General features: G+C 45.1%; 2 protein-coding genes across 3 annotated transcripts; one reads left to right on the plus strand and one right to left on the minus strand.

Annotated features, from left to right (window-relative positions):
* Positions 1-4,360: 4,360 nt before the first annotated feature.
* PHYHD1 (phytanoyl-CoA dioxygenase domain containing 1) lies at positions 4,361-10,515 on the plus strand. Of its 2 annotated transcripts, XM_010190967.1 has the most exons (11): positions 4,361-4,393; positions 5,249-5,407; positions 5,946-6,021; positions 6,153-6,200; positions 7,836-7,891; positions 8,070-8,132; positions 8,222-8,243; positions 8,590-8,718; positions 9,889-10,005; positions 10,153-10,279; positions 10,470-10,515. In XM_010190967.1, the coding sequence occupies exons 1-11, from the start codon at positions 4,361-4,363 to the stop codon at positions 10,513-10,515; spliced, it is 876 nt and encodes a 291-aa protein (XP_010189269.1). The 2 variants fall into 2 exon arrangements, with proteins under 2 accessions (XP_010189269.1, XP_010189270.1); XM_010190968.1 differs by lacking the exon at positions 8,070-8,132.
* Positions 10,516-13,055: 2,540 nt separating this feature from the next.
* On the minus strand, positions 13,056-14,895 carry DOLK (dolichol kinase). The gene has a single exon (XM_010190969.1). The coding sequence runs from the start codon at positions 14,794-14,796 to the stop codon at positions 13,225-13,227; it is 1,572 nt and encodes a 523-aa protein (XP_010189271.1). The 5' UTR covers positions 14,797-14,895; the 3' UTR covers positions 13,056-13,224.
* Positions 14,896-18,404: the final 3,509 nt, after the last annotated feature.

The raw sequence follows: 18,404 nt of genomic DNA on the forward strand, positions 1-18,404 counted from the left end.
TTTCAAAGTAGCTGCACTTGAATTGCTGGGCCACGATAGCAAAGGTGAACTTTGTGCGAATTCCCACAAAGAAAGGCTTAATTTAGGGTTTCTGGAATTATCCTTTGTCCTCTGTCTCCTTTAAAGGAATTTTACTGAACAATGGGGGAATTTTTTCTAGAAGAGACTTATCGAGAAGGGGGCAAATGAGCCTGAGTCATCCTTTACAGCTGACAGATGTGTCCGTTTAAGTAAGGCACTACTCATGGCTTAAACATTGTTCACTCCCATTTTGTAAATGTACCAGCAGGGCTGTGGTTTGGCATTGGAGACCTGCGACTTGATGTAACATTTCGGCATCATGACATTCGCTTTGTATGTGGGGTTGTTTGGGCAGCTGATCAACAGCACCTCCACCTTAAGCACTGAAGGCTGCTATTGTTTTCTCTGAAAGACTTGTAAGACTGGACACTTTAACAGAATAAAAGTTTTAATTTTTAATTTGCATTTTCCTTTTATGTCTGCTTTCTTCTAAGTTTTCTGTATGCGAAGGCACTTAGCCTTTCGTGATCTCCAGATGTCAATAATTCCAGCTGTTGTGTAGGATTATCGTGTTTTTTACTCATTGCATGAGGCCCTGTGGGTTGTGACATTCCTTTATGAATATGCAAAATGTAGATGTATGGAAAAAGAGGTCCTGCTCAGTGACAAGCCTGGACTGCCTTTGTATTTCACCATCACTTTGCCAAATGGCTGAAGCAGCTTACGTTGCCAAATACAAGACTGCTGCGGTACTGTCTGCATAGTCCTATAAAAGCTCAGTTCTTTTTTCAAGATGCATCTTGTGCTCCTCTTCCCTAGGAAGGGGAAAAGGGACTGAAGTCAGTGGAGAAAACTGCCTGTTGCCATAGAAATTGTGTCTTTGGCCAACTACTGGTAGCAAAGTAGTTAAGTGTGTTTCCTAGCTGTCTGCCTACCCCACGCACTCCCTGCTTTTCCAACTGAAAATGCTGGCAGATAGCATCTTTCCAAACTGAACGTGTTCAAGATGTGTTACAGAGAATCAGCCTCTAATTTTAAAAGATAGTTTGAGTCTCTGTGCAGCTCCTGTATTGTACAGAAAGGTATTTCTCTTGTGTTCTGCCTTCCCTTGCTTCCTTTGAGCTACTTGACCACAGTGACATTGGTCCCTCTTCAGTGGTGGAAAATGTGAGCAGGCTGTGGACCAGGTGAAAGGTGCCAGTCTGTGATGCTGCTGTTGGCATTGATGAGTTTTAATGAAGCACTTAGCAGGAGTGAAGCAAGTAAAGAGAGGACAAAATGCTCCCTGTCATCTGAGGCTCCCTTGGACTGCAGCTCCTTTTGGCAAGGATTTACCAGCTTTTTGAACAGCTTGAGCAAAAGGAAAGAGTGAAAGGGACCATCAAAGAGAACTGGTGCTTGCTGGATTCCAGCTGGGCTGAGAGTCCAAGCATAAAGAACTGCGCTGTCTTTGTTGGAAAAGGAAGGTTTGGAATTATCAGGATTAAAAGTCTGTGTAGCTCACGGAAAAGTGTAGGGTAAAGATGCAGTAGAGGCAGCTGGAACCGTATGGGCTTCATTTGGGTAAAATCCTCCAGCCCTGCTGCACCATAAACTTTTTAACTTGGGGATTTTTGAAGAAAGTGGCCAGTTTGCTTCTACCTGTTGACGACAATGATGATTTTTCTTGATGGAAAATCACTGCATTTCTGAAGCTTCTGATAACTTGAAAGGACAACCAATGCAGGGAAGACAAAAGCATTCAAGTCTCTATGCCATTTTTAAATAGACACTAATATACTATTTGATACAGTTTAAATACTCGTTATTGTTATTCCTGTGCTCCTTATTTCTCCTTAACTACTCTGTCACTTCTTGCTGATCATATTGAGGACTTCAGGAGTGGTGACAAGAGATGTAGGTGGAACTTTTCCTCACCTAATAACCGTGGCAGCTCCGACCGCAGCAATATTGGTGAGTGCTGAGCTGCATAAACTGGCTCTGGGGAACTGGCAGCCTGGCTTGGCTCCAAATGCTTTCAATAGGAACTCTGATTGAGGAGGAAATTAGGATAATTGTGCCAGTCAAAAAGGCGTTTGGAAACACTTGTGCTCTGTCTGCTACAGGGTTGTCCGTGTTCCAGTTGTCGCTCACTCCTGTACCTTTCCTGCAGGCATGAGCTGGGCTTTGGCAGCCTCCAATGGAGTTTGCCAGAAGTGCAGGTTTCTTGTGGAGCTGGCAGGAGAAAATGTTGTTTAACCGCCTGCAAAAGAACTCAGAAGGGAAGGAAAAAGGGGGTCATTTCCCAGTTTTGTCCAAGTACTTTCTACCTTCCTTATTTAAACTTACTGGAAGAGAAGGTATTTACAGAGGTGATATATCTTTCTCTTGACTTTTTTTGGGCATTATGTGGTGGGGGTGGTTTTCCTTTTGCTGAAAAAGGTCTTTCTGAGCCTCAAAATAGGAGTACCTCTGGAGTGGCAAAGAACTGGAGGACTCCTAAGGGCAGACACTGATGGATGTTCCTGTAGCCACGATGGGTCGTCTCTGCTGGCTCCTGCAGTCAGTCGTCTTCTGGTACTTGTTGTGTTGTGATCTGCTGTTTATATTGCTCAAAACAATCCCTAGGGCAGGAAGGCTGTGGTTTACTGTCCTGCGTCTGAACTGAAACAGCTCTTGAAGTCATCATGTGCGTAAGGTGGGGAACGGAGATGACGTGCTAAATTGCTGGGAAAAAATGACTGGGAATGAGAAGTACCTGGTACTGAGAATGACAGAGGTAACACAGAGAGGGACTGAGGAGTGGCACGGCAGTGTGTGTAGAGGGGACATTTCTCCAGGACTGCTGGATCGACTTACAGGCAATAGCTACAGCAGCATTTTACACAGCACTGGTTACACATCTTCCTTAAAAACATTTCAGCTCCATCAGTTGGTGAGAGTCCATTAACAGGAAGGAGAAACTACTTGATTACTTTGAGTTTTGCAGTGTTGGAGGCTGATTGTTTCCCCTCTATGCTTGTAGCCCAGTGATTAAAATCTCTGGCAAAATTTAGCTTTTTAAACTACTGATTTCATATCTTGCGTGTGCGGAGAAAAGCTTGAAAACAAGCGGTAAATGCTCAAAAAGAGGCGTTTTCCGGTGGAAGCACTAAATTATCTTTTTAGTTAAAAAAAAACAAAAAGAAAAGGAAATGTGAACAAGAGGAGGAGGGATTTTTATCTGGAGTTGATTCCCTTGCAGACTAGAGAACTTTATTTTTTCAAACAACGTCTCTTTAAGATGGATTCTCAGCTGCTAGCAAATATATTTGGAAGTAAACACCTTCCATGAGCGTTTTGCTTTGTGGTTTGCGTTGGTTGGGTTTTTTCCTCTCTGTTTTTGGCTGAGTGACACACAAAGCCGCCCCCCGATGTTGTGTCTTTGTGGAGCGCTGCTGAAAGGATGTTTTCAGTGTTTCCTGCAAGAGCCAAACACGTTTTTCTCTGCAGAGGAAAACCTTCCCCGGGGGTTCCTGTGCGCTGGGAGGGATGCGCTGGCAGGGAGCGCCACCACCGGGCTGGCACCTCGTCCTCCCTCTGCTCTGCCTTTTGGACCTAATTTCTGCATTTTCTCTCTGGTTTGAACCGTGGCTTTGGGTTCACCATTTTACAGACACGTCTGGAGCTGCGGGAGAGCGAACCGAGCAAGTGAAGGTGTAAATCACCGAAGAGCAGCTGCGAATGAAAATAACACGTGTGTTCTCTCTGAATTTTACTGAACCCTGAGTGAAAGCTCTTCAGCTTCAACATCCTCCAGTCTGCTATTTGTCATCTCTTGGGTTGCTGAGGTCCCTCTCAGGTGCTGAAGCACTGGCAAGAATTGCTGAATGAGCAAAAAGGGCTCTGTAGGAGCCTGAATCGCCACATAAAATTTATTGAAAAACTTGTAGAACTTTTCACACTCCTTGAATCTTATTTTACTTCCTTGTTCTTATTTTACCACTGTGCTCACCAGCTTAACGGCGCTGTTCGCTTTTTTTTTTCATCTGGGTTATCAATTAAAACAGGGATTCCTCCTTGGAGTTAAGTGAATCAAGTTTGCGACTTCGCTTGAGCAGAACATTTTTTTGTGCACTTTAAGTAGCACCAAGGGCCAAAGCAAAACTCTGCAGCCCCAAATGTCCCCGCCAAGAAGAAATGACCACAGACGGGGTAAAAATCGCCGGAGAGGCAGCTCCGCCGGCTGCGCACTGGTCCGGCTGCCCGGCGCTCGCTTGGACCGCATGCTGGGAAAAGGACCACGTGACGAGGCGGGGAGTGAGCCCCGCAGAGCCTGGGTGACACCGCGGTGTTGCTGGTGGGGTCCTGGGAGCTCCTGATGGCATCTGTAACCCAGCATCAGATCCAGAAGGTAAGGAACTGCACCCTGGGAATCGCGTCTGTGGTGCAGGCGGGTGGCACCACTTGTAAGATGTGGTCACTACTGGTTAAGCCGTGATCAGATCTAGCGAAGATCTGCTTTACACACACTTTACGTTCTTCTCAGCTGTTTGTATTGCATTCGAGTGTGTGAGTGAGGACCCTGTCGTGGCTACAAACTCTCCCAGAGGGCAGCTTGTCCCACAGAGCTCTTGGAGGAATTTCTCTCGTGCCCTTCTGTCTCGGCTACTCAGCTCTCATCCGTGAACTCAAAATCTGCCTGTCAAAGGATAATCTCCAGGGTATTCTATATAAGGAAACAGTAGTGCCAACAGAGTTCACTTCATTTTGTAAGGGATTGTGTAGTCACCCGTGAGAAATCACCCAGGGATTTTTCCCTTAGAGAAAACAAGGCTTTCTATCTTGTAAAGGAATCTCTCTTATTTGGTATATGGGTATGACTGCTCTGTTCGTGTTTGTAGGCTTTGTAATTTAATAGTTGCTGGTTGCACATCTTAGATAAGGTATCCTTAAACCGCAAAGGCTCTAGCAATGATATCCTCTCTGCTTTGTGGACTGAGGAGTTCAGATATGTTGTTCTTAACTGTATGAAATCTGAGCCTGTGAATGAACTATCCTTTTTACAATAGAAACCCTTCCTGAAATTAAAAATTAAGAGCATGTTTTCCTGCTGCAGAGCTGAAGTTAGGATGCTTTTTGCACTGAGCTGTGGCACAGCCAAGGGCCAGAAGTGTTTTCTTTTGCTTTGTGCTGCTTCCCCGAGGGCTCTGGAGGAGAGCAGTCGCCCCAGGGCTCTAGAGGAGAGCAGTTACCCCATCTCTTCCAGTTCCACAAGGATGGCTTCCTTGTCCTGGAGCGTTTTTTCACGGCAGAGGAGTGTGACAGGATGAGGAACCAGATTCAGAGAATCATAGCAGAGATGGACGTGCCCCCGCACTGCCGCACGGAGTTCTCCACCAAGGAAGAGGAGCAGCTCCAGGCGCAGGTACCAAGCAGGGCAGGGCTGTCTCCATGGGAGCTCTGGAAGGAGAGGGAAAAGGCAAATATCTGCTCAGGAGTCACTCTGGGGATCATGACACTTTCTTCTAACTGAACATAACACTGTGAGAGGCATTTGCTCTCCAGCTTTCTACAGATGTTTGGGGTCTTATCAGAGGGTGAAGGAGGAGAGAGTGCGTGTGGCTCTGCTGTGCTTTTAGCCCCCGCAACCATTGCTTCTGGTAGCCACAAGCAGCTCTCACACTTTGTACTTGTTCTGCAGACAGAAAATAGGCTATTTCCCAGGCAGCCAGCAAAAGAAAAGCAAGGGTGGCCTCTGTGTGAGCGGATCTTGTAAGGTTCTGATCAATGCCAAGACATTTAGCACTATGAAAAGCCTTTTTATGAGTGATTTCTATTGACTGTGTTTTGTTCATGCTGCGGCTTGATGGGAAAAAGATGCAGGTGAGTATTAACGCTTTGATTGAAGGCTCATTTATGTTTTTACAATGATACTGTCTTTACTGGGCTCTTATCCCTGGCAGGGTAGCTCGGATTATTTCCTAACCAGTGGAGACAAGATTAGATTCTTCTTTGAGAAAGGTGTTTTGGATGAGAGAGGTAAGCCCTGGCCTGAGTTAGCCACCGGGAGGGGACAGGAGAAGGCTGAGTGAGGGCTCAGGGGCCAGTTTCCAGCTCTGGAGATGACTCCTGCTTTGCAAACAATGTTAAATTCTGGTTTTGTTTTGTAGGTAACTTTTTAATTCCAAAGGAGAAATCCCTCGGCAAGATTGGCCACGGTATGTTTAAAGGGTGGGGTTTTGAGACGGACGGGCAAAAGGGATGGGGTTTTCAGACATGAGGATTTCTCCAGACCTACTCCCTATAAATACCCTTGGCCATCTGAGTTGAAACCTTTCTGAACAGTGTAGCAATTTGTTCCCTCTTTTGCTTCTCTGTGCTTCCTGGGGATGACTGCACCAAATACTGCAAACCTCACCCCCTCTTGTCATTGTGGCCATGCAGTTCCTGCCTTTGCAACCCTGGGCTGTTTTACCCTGGGTTTCTGCATTAAATTCTTCAACTCGATTTCTACATGTCAGTCTGCTTTTCCCCATGTCACTCTGTCACTGTCTCTGCAATTCTCTCCGTGCTGCCCCTCGCTCTCTGCTGCCAAAGGACTTAAAAATCTTCCATTATGATCCTTTTCAAAAAAACCCTTCTAGGAGGTTTTTCAGCCATGCATAGCTCAGAGGCACTGATGTGCAAAAGTTTGGACTTCAGCCCTTGTCTCTTTTATGTAAGAGATTGCTCCAACAGATTTACCACCTAAGACTGGTCACATTCTGTACAGATCAAACTGTGTCTTCTGTGTCCCGTGCAGTGGTGGGTTGCCAATGCTGAAGCTGTCCTCTCCCTCCTTTGGTGTCACCAGCACCGTCTCTTTACCCTTACTGGTTTCGGTTTGACTTATTTCCTGTCTCCCAGCTACCAAAATTGCATTTTGATCCCTTTTTTGTTTTCAAACAATACACGGAAAACGAGAGCAGGTTTCACTGCATCTCCAGACACGTGAACTTTGTCCAGATTAAACTTCACTGAGCTTGGAAATTGAGTACTGAGAGTTCTCGATTCTGTGGTTTTTTTCTTAGAAAAACACTTTCCCCCTCCCAGCCCCCTTGCCATTCTGCTGTGCTCCAGCTTTTCCCCAGGGAAAGTGAAAACGACTGCAGTGTAGATGCCTGCTGGCTCAGCAACTTAACAAATCTAAAGGCTTCTCTAGAATTATTTTTATAATTACTCGTTTGGATGAGGCTCGCCTCATCCCTTGCTCAGGAGCAGCCTCTGCTGGACCCTGTGTGTGTCCTCCTGGCAAATTTGATCCCGACAAAATGGAGCCACAATTCCAAATCTTTGCTTTTCGGATTTGTTGGAGTTGGGCTGTAGCAAATGTCTGTGCTCAGACAGCTCTGACCTGCGGGCTGTGGCCCTCTGCAGAAGGCACTGAAGATCAGCCCTAGGTCATTTTTGCAGCAGTTACTTTTTTTGGTAGGTGTTAAGAATTGTGTTTTTAGAGGGTGAACTCACCTTTGTGCCTCAGGGTCACATATAGTGGCTGTCGTGTTAGTATTTGCATAATATAATAATCACATAACACTCAGTTTTTCTTATCTGTTATACACTATTTTTTTTATATAGCCGTGGTTTGTGGCCAATGAGTGATTATATTTTTGGTCTCTAAAGAAGATTGTACAAAGCTATAAGTTTCATATCACCTTAGGCAGAGTAAGCCACGTATATCAACTTGGAAGGGATGAAAGTTTCTGCCTGCAATTTGTCTTGCTTGGCTGTTGTCTCTGCAGCTCATCATGGAGAGCAGCCAAGCTTCCCTGTGTTAATGAAATCTTCAGTCTAAGCCTCTTCTTTCCCCTTAGCTCTACATGCTCACGATCCTGTCTTCAAGGAAATCACCCATTCCTCCAAGGTGCAGGTGAGCTGTTACTGTTTCCTAGAATGAGAAAAATAATAATGGAGTAGTTAATCTGAATTTTCTATACACCCAAGGATAGCAATGTTGTCTGTAAAAGCAAATTTAAGTATCTTAAAAGAATAATGCTTTATAGTGTTCAGAAAGTGGCAAATACAAATCTTGGAAAGTTTTCTTGCAGGAATTGGGAAGAAAACTAGGCCTTGAGAGACCAGTAGTTGTGCAAAGCATGTACATCTTCAAGGTACAGTAACGCAAGTCGTCACTCATGAAAGTGCTAGGTGGGAAGCTGTGAAATTCCTCTCTTCTCACATCACCTTCCTTTCCTTGCAGCAACCTGGCATTGGTGGTGAAGGTGAGGTTTGTATTATTGCTATGTGATGCTGCTTCTTTAGGATAGGAGTATTACCAGGATAAAGGCTCAGAATCAGACTTAAGCCTGTGAGTTTTGTGGTCCAAACCTTCTTAAAATAATTAAAGAGCACCCACGTTTCTACATCATCTGCAACTTGAACAAAGAGCTGCTTTTATATTTGCAGCAGGCTGAAAGGTGATATGTTTATGTATGATTTAATGTGTATGGCAGATCAGGTGGGCAGGGTGGCTCAGGACAAGAAGTCAGGGAGAAAAACCTGCTGTCCTTGTAGTGGTACCGAATTCCTCGGGCATTAAACGACCCTAACGACAGTGTCTCGTTGCAGTGACCCCACACCAGGATGCCACCTTCCTGCACACGGAGCCTCTGGGCAGGATCCTGGGGTTCTGGATTGCGCTGGAAGATGCCACGCAGGAGAACGGCTGCTTGTGGTTCATCCCTGGCTCCCACACCAGTGAGTGTCATGGCACTTCAGTGTGTGGTGGGAAACGTGCTCTCTCGTCTTGGTTAAGGGTGGGAGGGTAGCATGGACCGTGTTACGGGCTCTGCAGCACACAGTGCCTGCAGAAGCACACTGCTGTTCTTGTCTGTTGGAAGGACAACTTTACTTACTGCAAGGATCTCCCCCTGTGCTGCTGTCAAATCTGCAGCCACATTGTAAAAAATAACTGCTTCACTTTGCTCTTAGCCACCAGTCCATCATGAGTCTAATACAACAATATTTTTTAATTAAAAAAATAGGTAGTATACCTGGCTGACGCTGTGTTTAGTTTTAAGGTGACATCTAGCTTAGAAACAAAGAATCCAGGGTAGTAGGGCCAGGAAGGACAGTCCTGATTTTTTTATTTACTCCTGAATTTGTCAGTGAGGCGCTTTAAAACTGCTCCTGAATCTTTTATTTTCAGTTCAGTAGTATTTTAAAAACTTCCCCTCCAAGAGTCAGGCTCTGCCTTGCCAGGTCCCTGAGATGTAAGACTTTAATGTAAAGAAGGTCTTAAACCACTGGGTCCTTTCTTCCTGCAGTGAAATGAATCACTGCTGTGTGTTGGTGCTCCTTCCACAGCTTTGACTGTAGCCTTGAACACGCTCATTGAGTCTCATCTGGACAGCAATACACAGAGAAATCATTCTTTTATTATTATTATTCATTTTTTCCTTTCAGTTTTTTTTTTCACTACCTCTAGGGCACACTAATCAGCTTTATACTGTTGTTCATCTAGGCATTCCTTTAATGAGTGTAATCGCAGTGCTCTTAAGGTTTCAAGGCACTCATCCGTCATGAATTCTGAAGTCAGCTGCACTCTGGTTGCAATTTATGCTATTATAGAAAGGCGATGTGGGCCAAAGGTTGGCTTTGCATAAGTGTATGGCTGTTTGTGTTCCTAAAGGGCTATGTTGCAATGCACAAAAGAGCTGGAAAGGCAAACTAAAGGCAGTTGTTTATCAGTTTCTGCCACAGCTGGAAAATCATAAATCTTTGCTTAATGAAAAAAACTCCACTTAATTTACTAAGGAAAAAATTGAATATATGGTGACAATAATAAAGTTCCTATCATTGCCAAGAGAAGTCACAGATAGTAGCTACCTGTTTAATTTTTGTGTGTTTTAATTTGTGGACCTGCAGATGGAATTACCCGGAGGATGGTCCGTGCAACTTCAGGTGCCTCAACCTGTGTAGAGTTTGTAGGGTCGGAGCCAGCCTACGACGACAGCCAGTTCATACCTCTGCCTATAAGTAAAGGTAAAAACCACCCCCAAACAAGTCTGCTTTACAGCTCAAGAAGAACAAGAGCACTAACATCGTATTTTAACACTTGCATCTTCCCCTGTATTTTAAAGCTAGCACTCACAGTTTGGAAAAAGCAGTCTGGATGTTTCTTCCAAACAGGTGGGCTCATTCTCATCCACGGTGAAGTCGTCCATAAAAGTGAACTGAACAGCTCGGAGCTTTCTCGCCATGTGTTCACCTTTCATGTGATGGAAGCCAAGGACACCAGCTGGAGCAAAGAGAACTGGTAAGGTCGCCATCCTAACGAGCAGCTGTGGAAACCAGAGCCTTTTCAGGGCAATGGGCAGGAGAAACTTTTGTTGGTGATCTCACGTGTCACAGTTTCTGTTGGCAGTACCTCGGTTAGCGTTGATTTCGTACCCATAGAACTGGAGTAGCTTCTGAAGTCTTGTTTCTACCTCTTCCTTACTTCCTAGGCTCCAGCCAACTCCCGAACTGCCTTTTCCATCGCTCTATACTTGAAGTTAGTGATTGACTTCTGGAGTCAATACCTGACCAATATTCCTTTCTCATCATTCGTTCACATTCCCTTTAAATACAACTTTCACTAGATCAGCTCTCAGGATTACTTTATCTTCTTCTTGGAACAAGGACAACACAACCAAATACACCTGCGTTAGACAGAAGCTTCTCCTACAGCATGAGCCCCACCAGTATGAGAACAGTCACCCAGTCCTTTTGGTAAGGAAACTTCTTCAGTCGTGGGAACAGACCACTAAAGACCACTGCACCTTGACTGGGACCAGTTAAGTATTTCTTCTGCTTAAGTCAAGAGCTTGTCTGGTGCATTTCTTGACTGTGTGGGTCCCAGCAGTGTGGGTCAATGTGTCTTGTGAAGGCGGCTGACTTTTACCCTTAGGTCTCTGTCCTATTGTTTGAATAATAGTGATTAAAAAGAATCCTACTGTGGGCAGAATTAAGCAGGAAGTACACTTTTATACTCCGTCTTCTAAGTATTTCTAGCAAACTCTAGCTGTGTGATCTCTAGGTGTGTTGATTAAAAAAACTTCTTAAAGATTCACGTTGAAGTGATGAAAACAAAAACCCTCAAACTCTTAACATTTAAATAAAAGACTATAAATTCTCCTTTTTATCTCCCTCTTTTCTTTGAGAAAGACGCAGTGTGACCTTCTCTCAACAGATGAAACCAGTGCAAAGTTGTCTGGTGACCAGTTTGAACTCTCAGTGTGCGCAGAAACAACTCCTAGCCCAAAACCAACCTAGAGCAAGGTGAAACCTGAGAAACATTGAGTTACATCAGAGGCAAGCTTGAGTCTGTATCTCAAACTGAACAGAAACCCTGTAGGTGTAATTTCACTGGCACTGGTGCAGTGGCAACCCTGAGAGATGAGCCCGGTTTGTTTGAAAGCTGTGAGTAGGGCAGAAGAAGGAAAATGACTTTAAGGCTGGTTACTGTTTTATGGCTGTGGCTCTGATGGAAGCAGCTTTTTCTGTATCTTTTTCTGTATCTTGCCATTAGAAGAGTTAATAATTTAGAGTAGCACCCTTCTGCTGAGGAGCGATAGCTTGTCCTCTGATTACATGCACCACTACCTCCGATGTACAAAACCATCTGGTTCAAGTGCACAAATAAAAGCAAGATGCTGGACTGGATTTGCAGGATTTCCTGTTCAATGTGAAGGAAACTCAGCCCAGCACAATTACTCAGTTTGGTTTCCTACAGAGTATCTGACCATTTACTGCGTTATTAACCAAAACCCAACTCGGGACAATTTTGACATCCTCAGGAAAAGCAGGACCAAATCCCAGGAGCCCTGTCCAGACAGGGTAGGGGTGAGTTGGGCAATGCTGCCTCATTGCAGGGCAAACAGAAAATCAGATTCTGGGGCCAATTTTGCTGGCTCGTTCTGCTGCCCTGCAGCACTGACTTCACGTCCTGGTCTCACTCTTAAGACACAGTCTCAGGGCCAGTGCTGTAGCACAGTGTCATGTGAGGTATCTTGGACTCACCCAAAACTGTTCCCAAAAGTGAATAAAAGAAGTGTCAGAAGTGAACTTCATAGTGAAAACAAGAATCCTGGAATGCAAATCTTCTGCTTGGACACATCTCGGGGGAAGGGAAGAGGCAGGGAGGACACATGCTGATGGGGCTTGCTCTAATGGACGCTTGGCAAACTGGCAACAGGTTGGTTTTCAATAGACAAGTGTTTAATGCAGAAAAATTTGGGGGGTGTTTTGAAACAAAATGGTAGTTACAGTTTAATTAAATGGACAGAATTAAATAACTTTGTTGATAGAAGCATTTTTATAAATTATTTAACATCTAGCTGAAAAAACGTGCAAAGTAGAAAACCAAAATAGTGTTAGAAAAGTTTGACTTGAACAGCTTTTCTGCTTTCATGGTTAATGTGCAGTTTTACCTGTGACTTCACTTAATTCCCCCCCCCACATTTAATACTACTCCAAATGAATTGAGATTGAAATCTGAAAGAAAACATTTTGCTTGTTGCATAAACCTCCAGGGCTAACATTGCAACACCTGCAAGTACCGTTTGGAGTAACGAGTCTCTTACCCTGTGAAACCTCCCCCACCCGCCCCACATCAACTCAGCTATTACAGCCACGGAGTTTGAAGTTGTGTTCGTGCACCGCAGTGCGTTGGTACGGCTCTTGCCAATGGTGACTGGATACACTGGGACGCTGTACTCACTCTGTGTATACGGTGGTCACCCTAATTCTAAAACATGCTTTAAATGGTGCTTACACAGAAATGAGGACTTGCACATGCAGCACTACAAGATGGCAGGACTCAGAGCAGTAAAACAAGTTTTGGCTCTGATGCAATACAGATGGCAAAATCTGAGAGGTTTGCTTTGTTTTTCCCTCTCACTGACTTACCTCTTCTTCTTCTTCTACCTCTGAGCACCCAGAAGAGACACAAAAATAGCATTTGTGTTTAATAATCCAATTTGCAAGTTACATTTGTGTTCTTGTGAGAATATAAATGAACTCATGCTCTTATAAACGAGGGGAAAAAACCAAGACCAAAACAAAACCTTTATTTTAAATAGGTCTTTTTCACTTCTGTTTTTAACAGTTTTATCTGCCGTACCTAAAGCAGTGTTTAGATCATCTTTGAGCTCTCATTACAGTGCATATCCTATTAGCACATTTCTCTAGAAAGGGAGAAACCTGTTCCTGGAAGTGCTTCTAAGCCATAAACATTATCTGGAGGTAGAGAGGCAACAGCAGGTTATCAATTTGGGTAGTATAAGCTTCCAAAAGAGAGACTAAACTCACAGATGCCAGAATCCAGGCATAGCTGGAGTTCAGATTCACACTGCTGTCAAAGATCAGAATGAGTGCCACAGCAATGATCTGAGCAAAAATAGCTGTCATTGTCCCTTCAAAGGTCTTCTTTGTTCCTGGCCATTTGATTTCCCCCATTGTACTGCCAAAAACGGAGGCAATGGTGTCTCCTACCCCTACTGCCAGCACCCCAGAGTAGGGGACCAGTGCTCCTGCCCCAGACAAGGTACCTTTAGGAGCACAAGATCTGGGGAACAGCCACACTGGGAGGGACATGCCAAGAAGAAGATAAATATGAGTCAAGATTAGAGGTCCGCTGTCTCTTTCATCCAAGAAGAGAGACAGCAAGTGCCTAAGGGTTTGGCCGAAAGGTTTGATCCTGAAGTACCGAATGTACTCTAAGAAGATAAACACTGCCAGACACAGTACTGCAGCAATGTAGAGAAGCTGGCGGTCATAGATCAGTCCAGGAACGTAAGTAGCTACAACAATGAAATGGAAATATTTCCTGGTTATAGTCGAGGCCTGGTGTTTTTTAGATTCGGATGATCTCTTGGCATTCTGGTAGAAAACTATGCCACATGCTGAAGCAGCCAAGAAGGTCCAGTATACAAGAAGGTAAACTCTTGTCTGTGTCTGAAAAAGAAACTGGAGTAGCCAGAACAAAGGGTTCCTCTGGATCAGTCGGTAAAGCCAAGGCATGATGACCCCTAAGCCTAGCACTGCCGTCATCATGTGGAAAAACATGGAGGAGATCCACGTACCTGAATCCATGAAAATGAAGAGAACAGTGAAAAAAAGCCCAAGGAGAACAACTCCAACAACTGCTACCAGAAGGAAAAAGTCTATGGGATCACCTCTGCCCTCAATTACGTTCAGTGAGCGTTTAATGAGCTGATTGAGAACAAAACTTATACCTTCCAGAACCAGCAGTGCCTCCCCAGGAGTAAAACATCGAGGCAGCAAGTACAGCAAGATCATACTGAGGTAGACAAAAATTAGCAGCACTTCTAGGACCTCTATCACTTCTGAAACAGTCAAAGAGTGCTTCATGGTATAGATAATTATACTGCCAGCAATACCAGTAAGTATGCAAGTGTTGGTTGGCACAGGTTTTGTGATGCCAACCGCTATTACAGACAGAAAGAGAGCGACCAGCATGCCAGTGGAGGCTACGACGATGCCAAAATGTTCGAAGTACACAATGCCAGCAAACTTGCACCTCTCCTTCATGGCTATCCCCAGCAAGGGGATGACCATGCTGGCTGGCAGGAGGCCACTGTTTGCTGCTGTCCGGAACTGGAACACAGCCCCCCCCAGCTGGAGCAGGCGGTCCCATTTGAACTGGACATAAAAAGCCTGGACGGCGAGAGCGACAGCGCACCAGGAGTAGCGGTCCCACACCACCGCGTGCACCGAGAGAACGATGACGAACACGATCAGGGATTCCACCAGCACTGGCTTCTTTAACATGATTCCAGTCTGATGGGGCTCAAGCTTCCAAAATATTTCTCAGGAGTCCCAATGTGCTCAACAGTTGTCCCTCAGGAAGAATTCCCTTTCATGCTACTGAAATTCCTATTAATAAAAAACAAAAGAGAGAACAATTAAAGCAACTATTAGAAAAGCTAAAGCCTCTGCACAGCTGCTTTGTTCTTAAGCTCAATTTAATTATGTGGGAATAGTTCATGTCAACACACAGTGAATAACAAAAATAAAACCGCAGTGAGGTAATGGATCAGCCAAAGCTGTTACCCTGCTCTGAGAATCGAGCCTGCAGGGATGGAAATGAACCATTGAATACTGGGGTATTCAGATACAGGCTTAAATATTTATGTTGCAGTTGAAATACGAAGCAAACAAGAGGTGGGTGCTGGTCTCTTCTCCCAGGTGATGGAGGACAGAACAAGGGGAAACGGCACCAAGCTGTGCCAAGGGAGGTTCAGGTCAGAGATAAGGAGGAAGTTCTTTACCGAGAGTGTCGTCAGAGGCTGGAACAGGCTGCCCAGGGAGGTGGTGGAGTCACCATCCCTGGATGTGTTTAAAGACCGGGTAGATGAGGTACTTAGGGATATGGTTTAGTGGGTAGACAGGAGCGGTTGGACGTGATGATCTCAGAGGGCTTTTCCAACCGAGCGATTCTGTGATAAATATTCCCAGAGGCTTTGCTGTGATTATGTGAATTTGAAATATAGTTAATGTAAAAGTTTAAAGACAATTTTAGAATCTAATTTTGTATGCAGTTTTCACTGTAGGTTTACAGAATATTCCTCCTTTTATTGAATATTTCTCCTCCCACTGTTGTGCAAACCCCCTACGTACCTCTCTCTCTCTCTCTCTCTCTCCTTCTGTTACTGGTGTTATGATTGAATACTTCCACTACTGCAGCAGGTGCTTTATAATGCTATGTAGTGGTTACAATAGAAACAGGAAAGAAAACACCACAATCATTAAGAAAATCTTAAAATGGCATACTTTCTCTAACTCTGATCTATTACCAGAACTGTCAAGATAAGCTAAGTTGGAGATCTGAGCACAGCAAAATGAAATTAACAGCCCTCATCCTGCCTGTGGGTGGATGTTCACATCCTTGGTATTAAGCAGCTTAAATTGTTTTTCTTTGACAGCACTGCTGGGTTGTATTTGTTACAGATATCTACCATACCCTACCATTTAGGGCTACAAAGATGATGGAGGGAGTGGAGCATCTCCCTTATGAGGAGCGGCTGAGGGAGCTGGGTCTCTTTAGTTTGCAGAAGAGGAGACTGAGGGGAGACCTCATTCATGTTTATAAATATTTAAAGGATGAGTGTCACGAGGATGGAGCCAGGCTCTTCTCGGTGACAAACAATGATAGGACAAGGGGTAACGGGCACAAGCTGGAACACAGGAGGTTCCACTTAAATTTGAGAAGAAACTTCTTCTCAGTGAGGGTGACAGAGCACTGAACAGGCTGCCCAGAGAGGTTGTGGAGTCTCCTTCTCTGGAGACATTCAAAACCCACCTGGACGTGTTCCTGTGCAACCTCATCTGGGTGTTCCTGCTCCGGCAGGGGGATTGGACTGGATGATCTTTTGAGGTCCCTTCCAATCCCTAACGTTCTGTGATTCTGTGATACAGCTTCATATGTGAGTAAATGAGTCTGATTTATTCTTCCTTATCTTTAAAGAAAGGTACTGGCTTAATTTCTCCTCAACCCATGGCACAGCCTCTTCCCCCTGTCAGCTGTCTTGATGCCCATTTTCCGAGCGAGAACCCCACCGTCCTATTTTACACAGACTCTAGATCTGTATCAGCAAGTGAAATATTTTAATGTTAGTCATTAAAGACACTAGACAAATATTAGCAAGTCTCATCTCAAAAATGCATCACTACTTTAGAAGTGATTTGTTTCACTAACCTCTGGTATGCACTGTTTTCCTCAAAGTCTTCAAAAGTAAGCAAGCCTCCTAAGACACAGTTGATCACGATCTAAAGCTGTTGTTGTTCTCTGTATCTCCTCCCTCCCTTGTGTTACTAACACTGACTGCCTTTAGAGCACTTCACCTTCTTTGGATCAAGGCTCACAGCCAGTGGCAGCTGCGCTGCAAACTAAATTTTCCTTTAAACGTTTGGGCTGCAAGATAAATAGTTGTGATATCCAGCAATGCACACAGTGACTGTTAGAGTCAATCACACTTTATCTTCAAAGTACTGTGAGCATTCACAACATCGTGAAATTCTCACCAGCCTTTGTTGCTTTCTGGCATCCTTATCCAAAATCAAGTATGCCCTAGCCATACATAAGCCAATGCCACGATATCGGCATCTCTTTTGGGTTCTGTGAAGGTATCCACGTCCATATTTCTGTTGACAACAGACTGGCTGATACAGGTGTACACATCCCTGCTGGAGAAGATATCCCTAGCTGAACCTTTGGATTGCTTCGTCCTTTCTGACCCACTCTTAAGCAGATTAGTAGTAAACTTCTATTAAATTCCGCTCCTCTGGTCTCATTACTAACACCTACATTAGCTCCCTCGTGGAACGCTAGACGTTTATTTGCAGTTCGGGTTTGAGATTTCATCCAGTGCTGACAGAGATCTTAGTGACAGAATTACTGGGTAACAATTAAAATTTGTACTGTCAAGCTCTTTCACGCTGTGGGTCTGCAGAGTGTTTTATTTATGATTTTGTACTGGAAACTCTTACTTGACAGGGTTAATAGCTTGCTTTTTGGCATCCTCATTTGTACAGCCTGAAATACTTGATTGCCAAACAACTTAATTACATTTGCTGATGCTATACAGCTAGATTAGGCCAAGTGTAATCTTTTTGCCATCACAAGTCCATTTTTAAATGGAACCAGAGAAAAAATAATCATACAGTCAACAAAACAGAATCGACATGGGCAACAAATCTGGGGTCTCAGTTGTTCTTTCTGAGCACAGGGGTGGGGGAAGTTTAAGGTTTATTTGAGAAGAGGCAGAGTAAATATGCTAGCCAAAGACTGAAAAAAACCTCCCACTCAGTCTGGCACCTTTAAGGTTGCAACCCAGCTCTTGCACGAATGATGCCACATGGCAGCTTCCCCCAGCAGGCAGCCAGCCAGCTGGGCTACAAGAGGAGGAATTTCCCCATACGAAACGGGGTCTCCGGCTGCTCTGGGCGGAGAAGCTTCCCCTTGACGTGCTCCCAAACGCCCCGCAGCCCTCACCCTGCTGCAGCACTTCTGCCTCCTTCCTCTCCTCCCTGCGTCCTCCGCAGCGCTGCGGGCTCCCTTTACCCCGTCCTCCCGTCTCTCTCCCCCCGGACTGCAGGACCCCGCAGCCCGGGGCATGGGCGACAGAGGAAATAGCGGCCGGGAGGTCTCGGAGCTGCTCAGGGGCTGTGCCTGGGTGAGTCCCGGGTCCCGCGGCCTTTCCCAACCGCCCCCCTCCCGCAGCCCAGGAGCCGAGCACTCACCCGCCTCCCAGGACGGTGCCATCTTGACGCTGCCGCCTGTCACATGACGGGGGCCGGGGGCGGAGCGTCAGCCCCACCACGTGACGCCGGCGCCGCGGAGGGGGAGGAGGAAGGGGGGGGAGCCCGACTCTGCGCGG

Source organism: Mesitornis unicolor, unplaced genomic scaffold (assembly GCF_000695765.1).
Source record: "Mesitornis unicolor isolate BGI_N332 unplaced genomic scaffold, ASM69576v1 scaffold23378, whole genome shotgun sequence".
In the NCBI taxonomy this organism is placed as follows: domain Eukaryota; kingdom Metazoa; phylum Chordata; class Aves; order Mesitornithiformes; family Mesitornithidae; genus Mesitornis; species Mesitornis unicolor.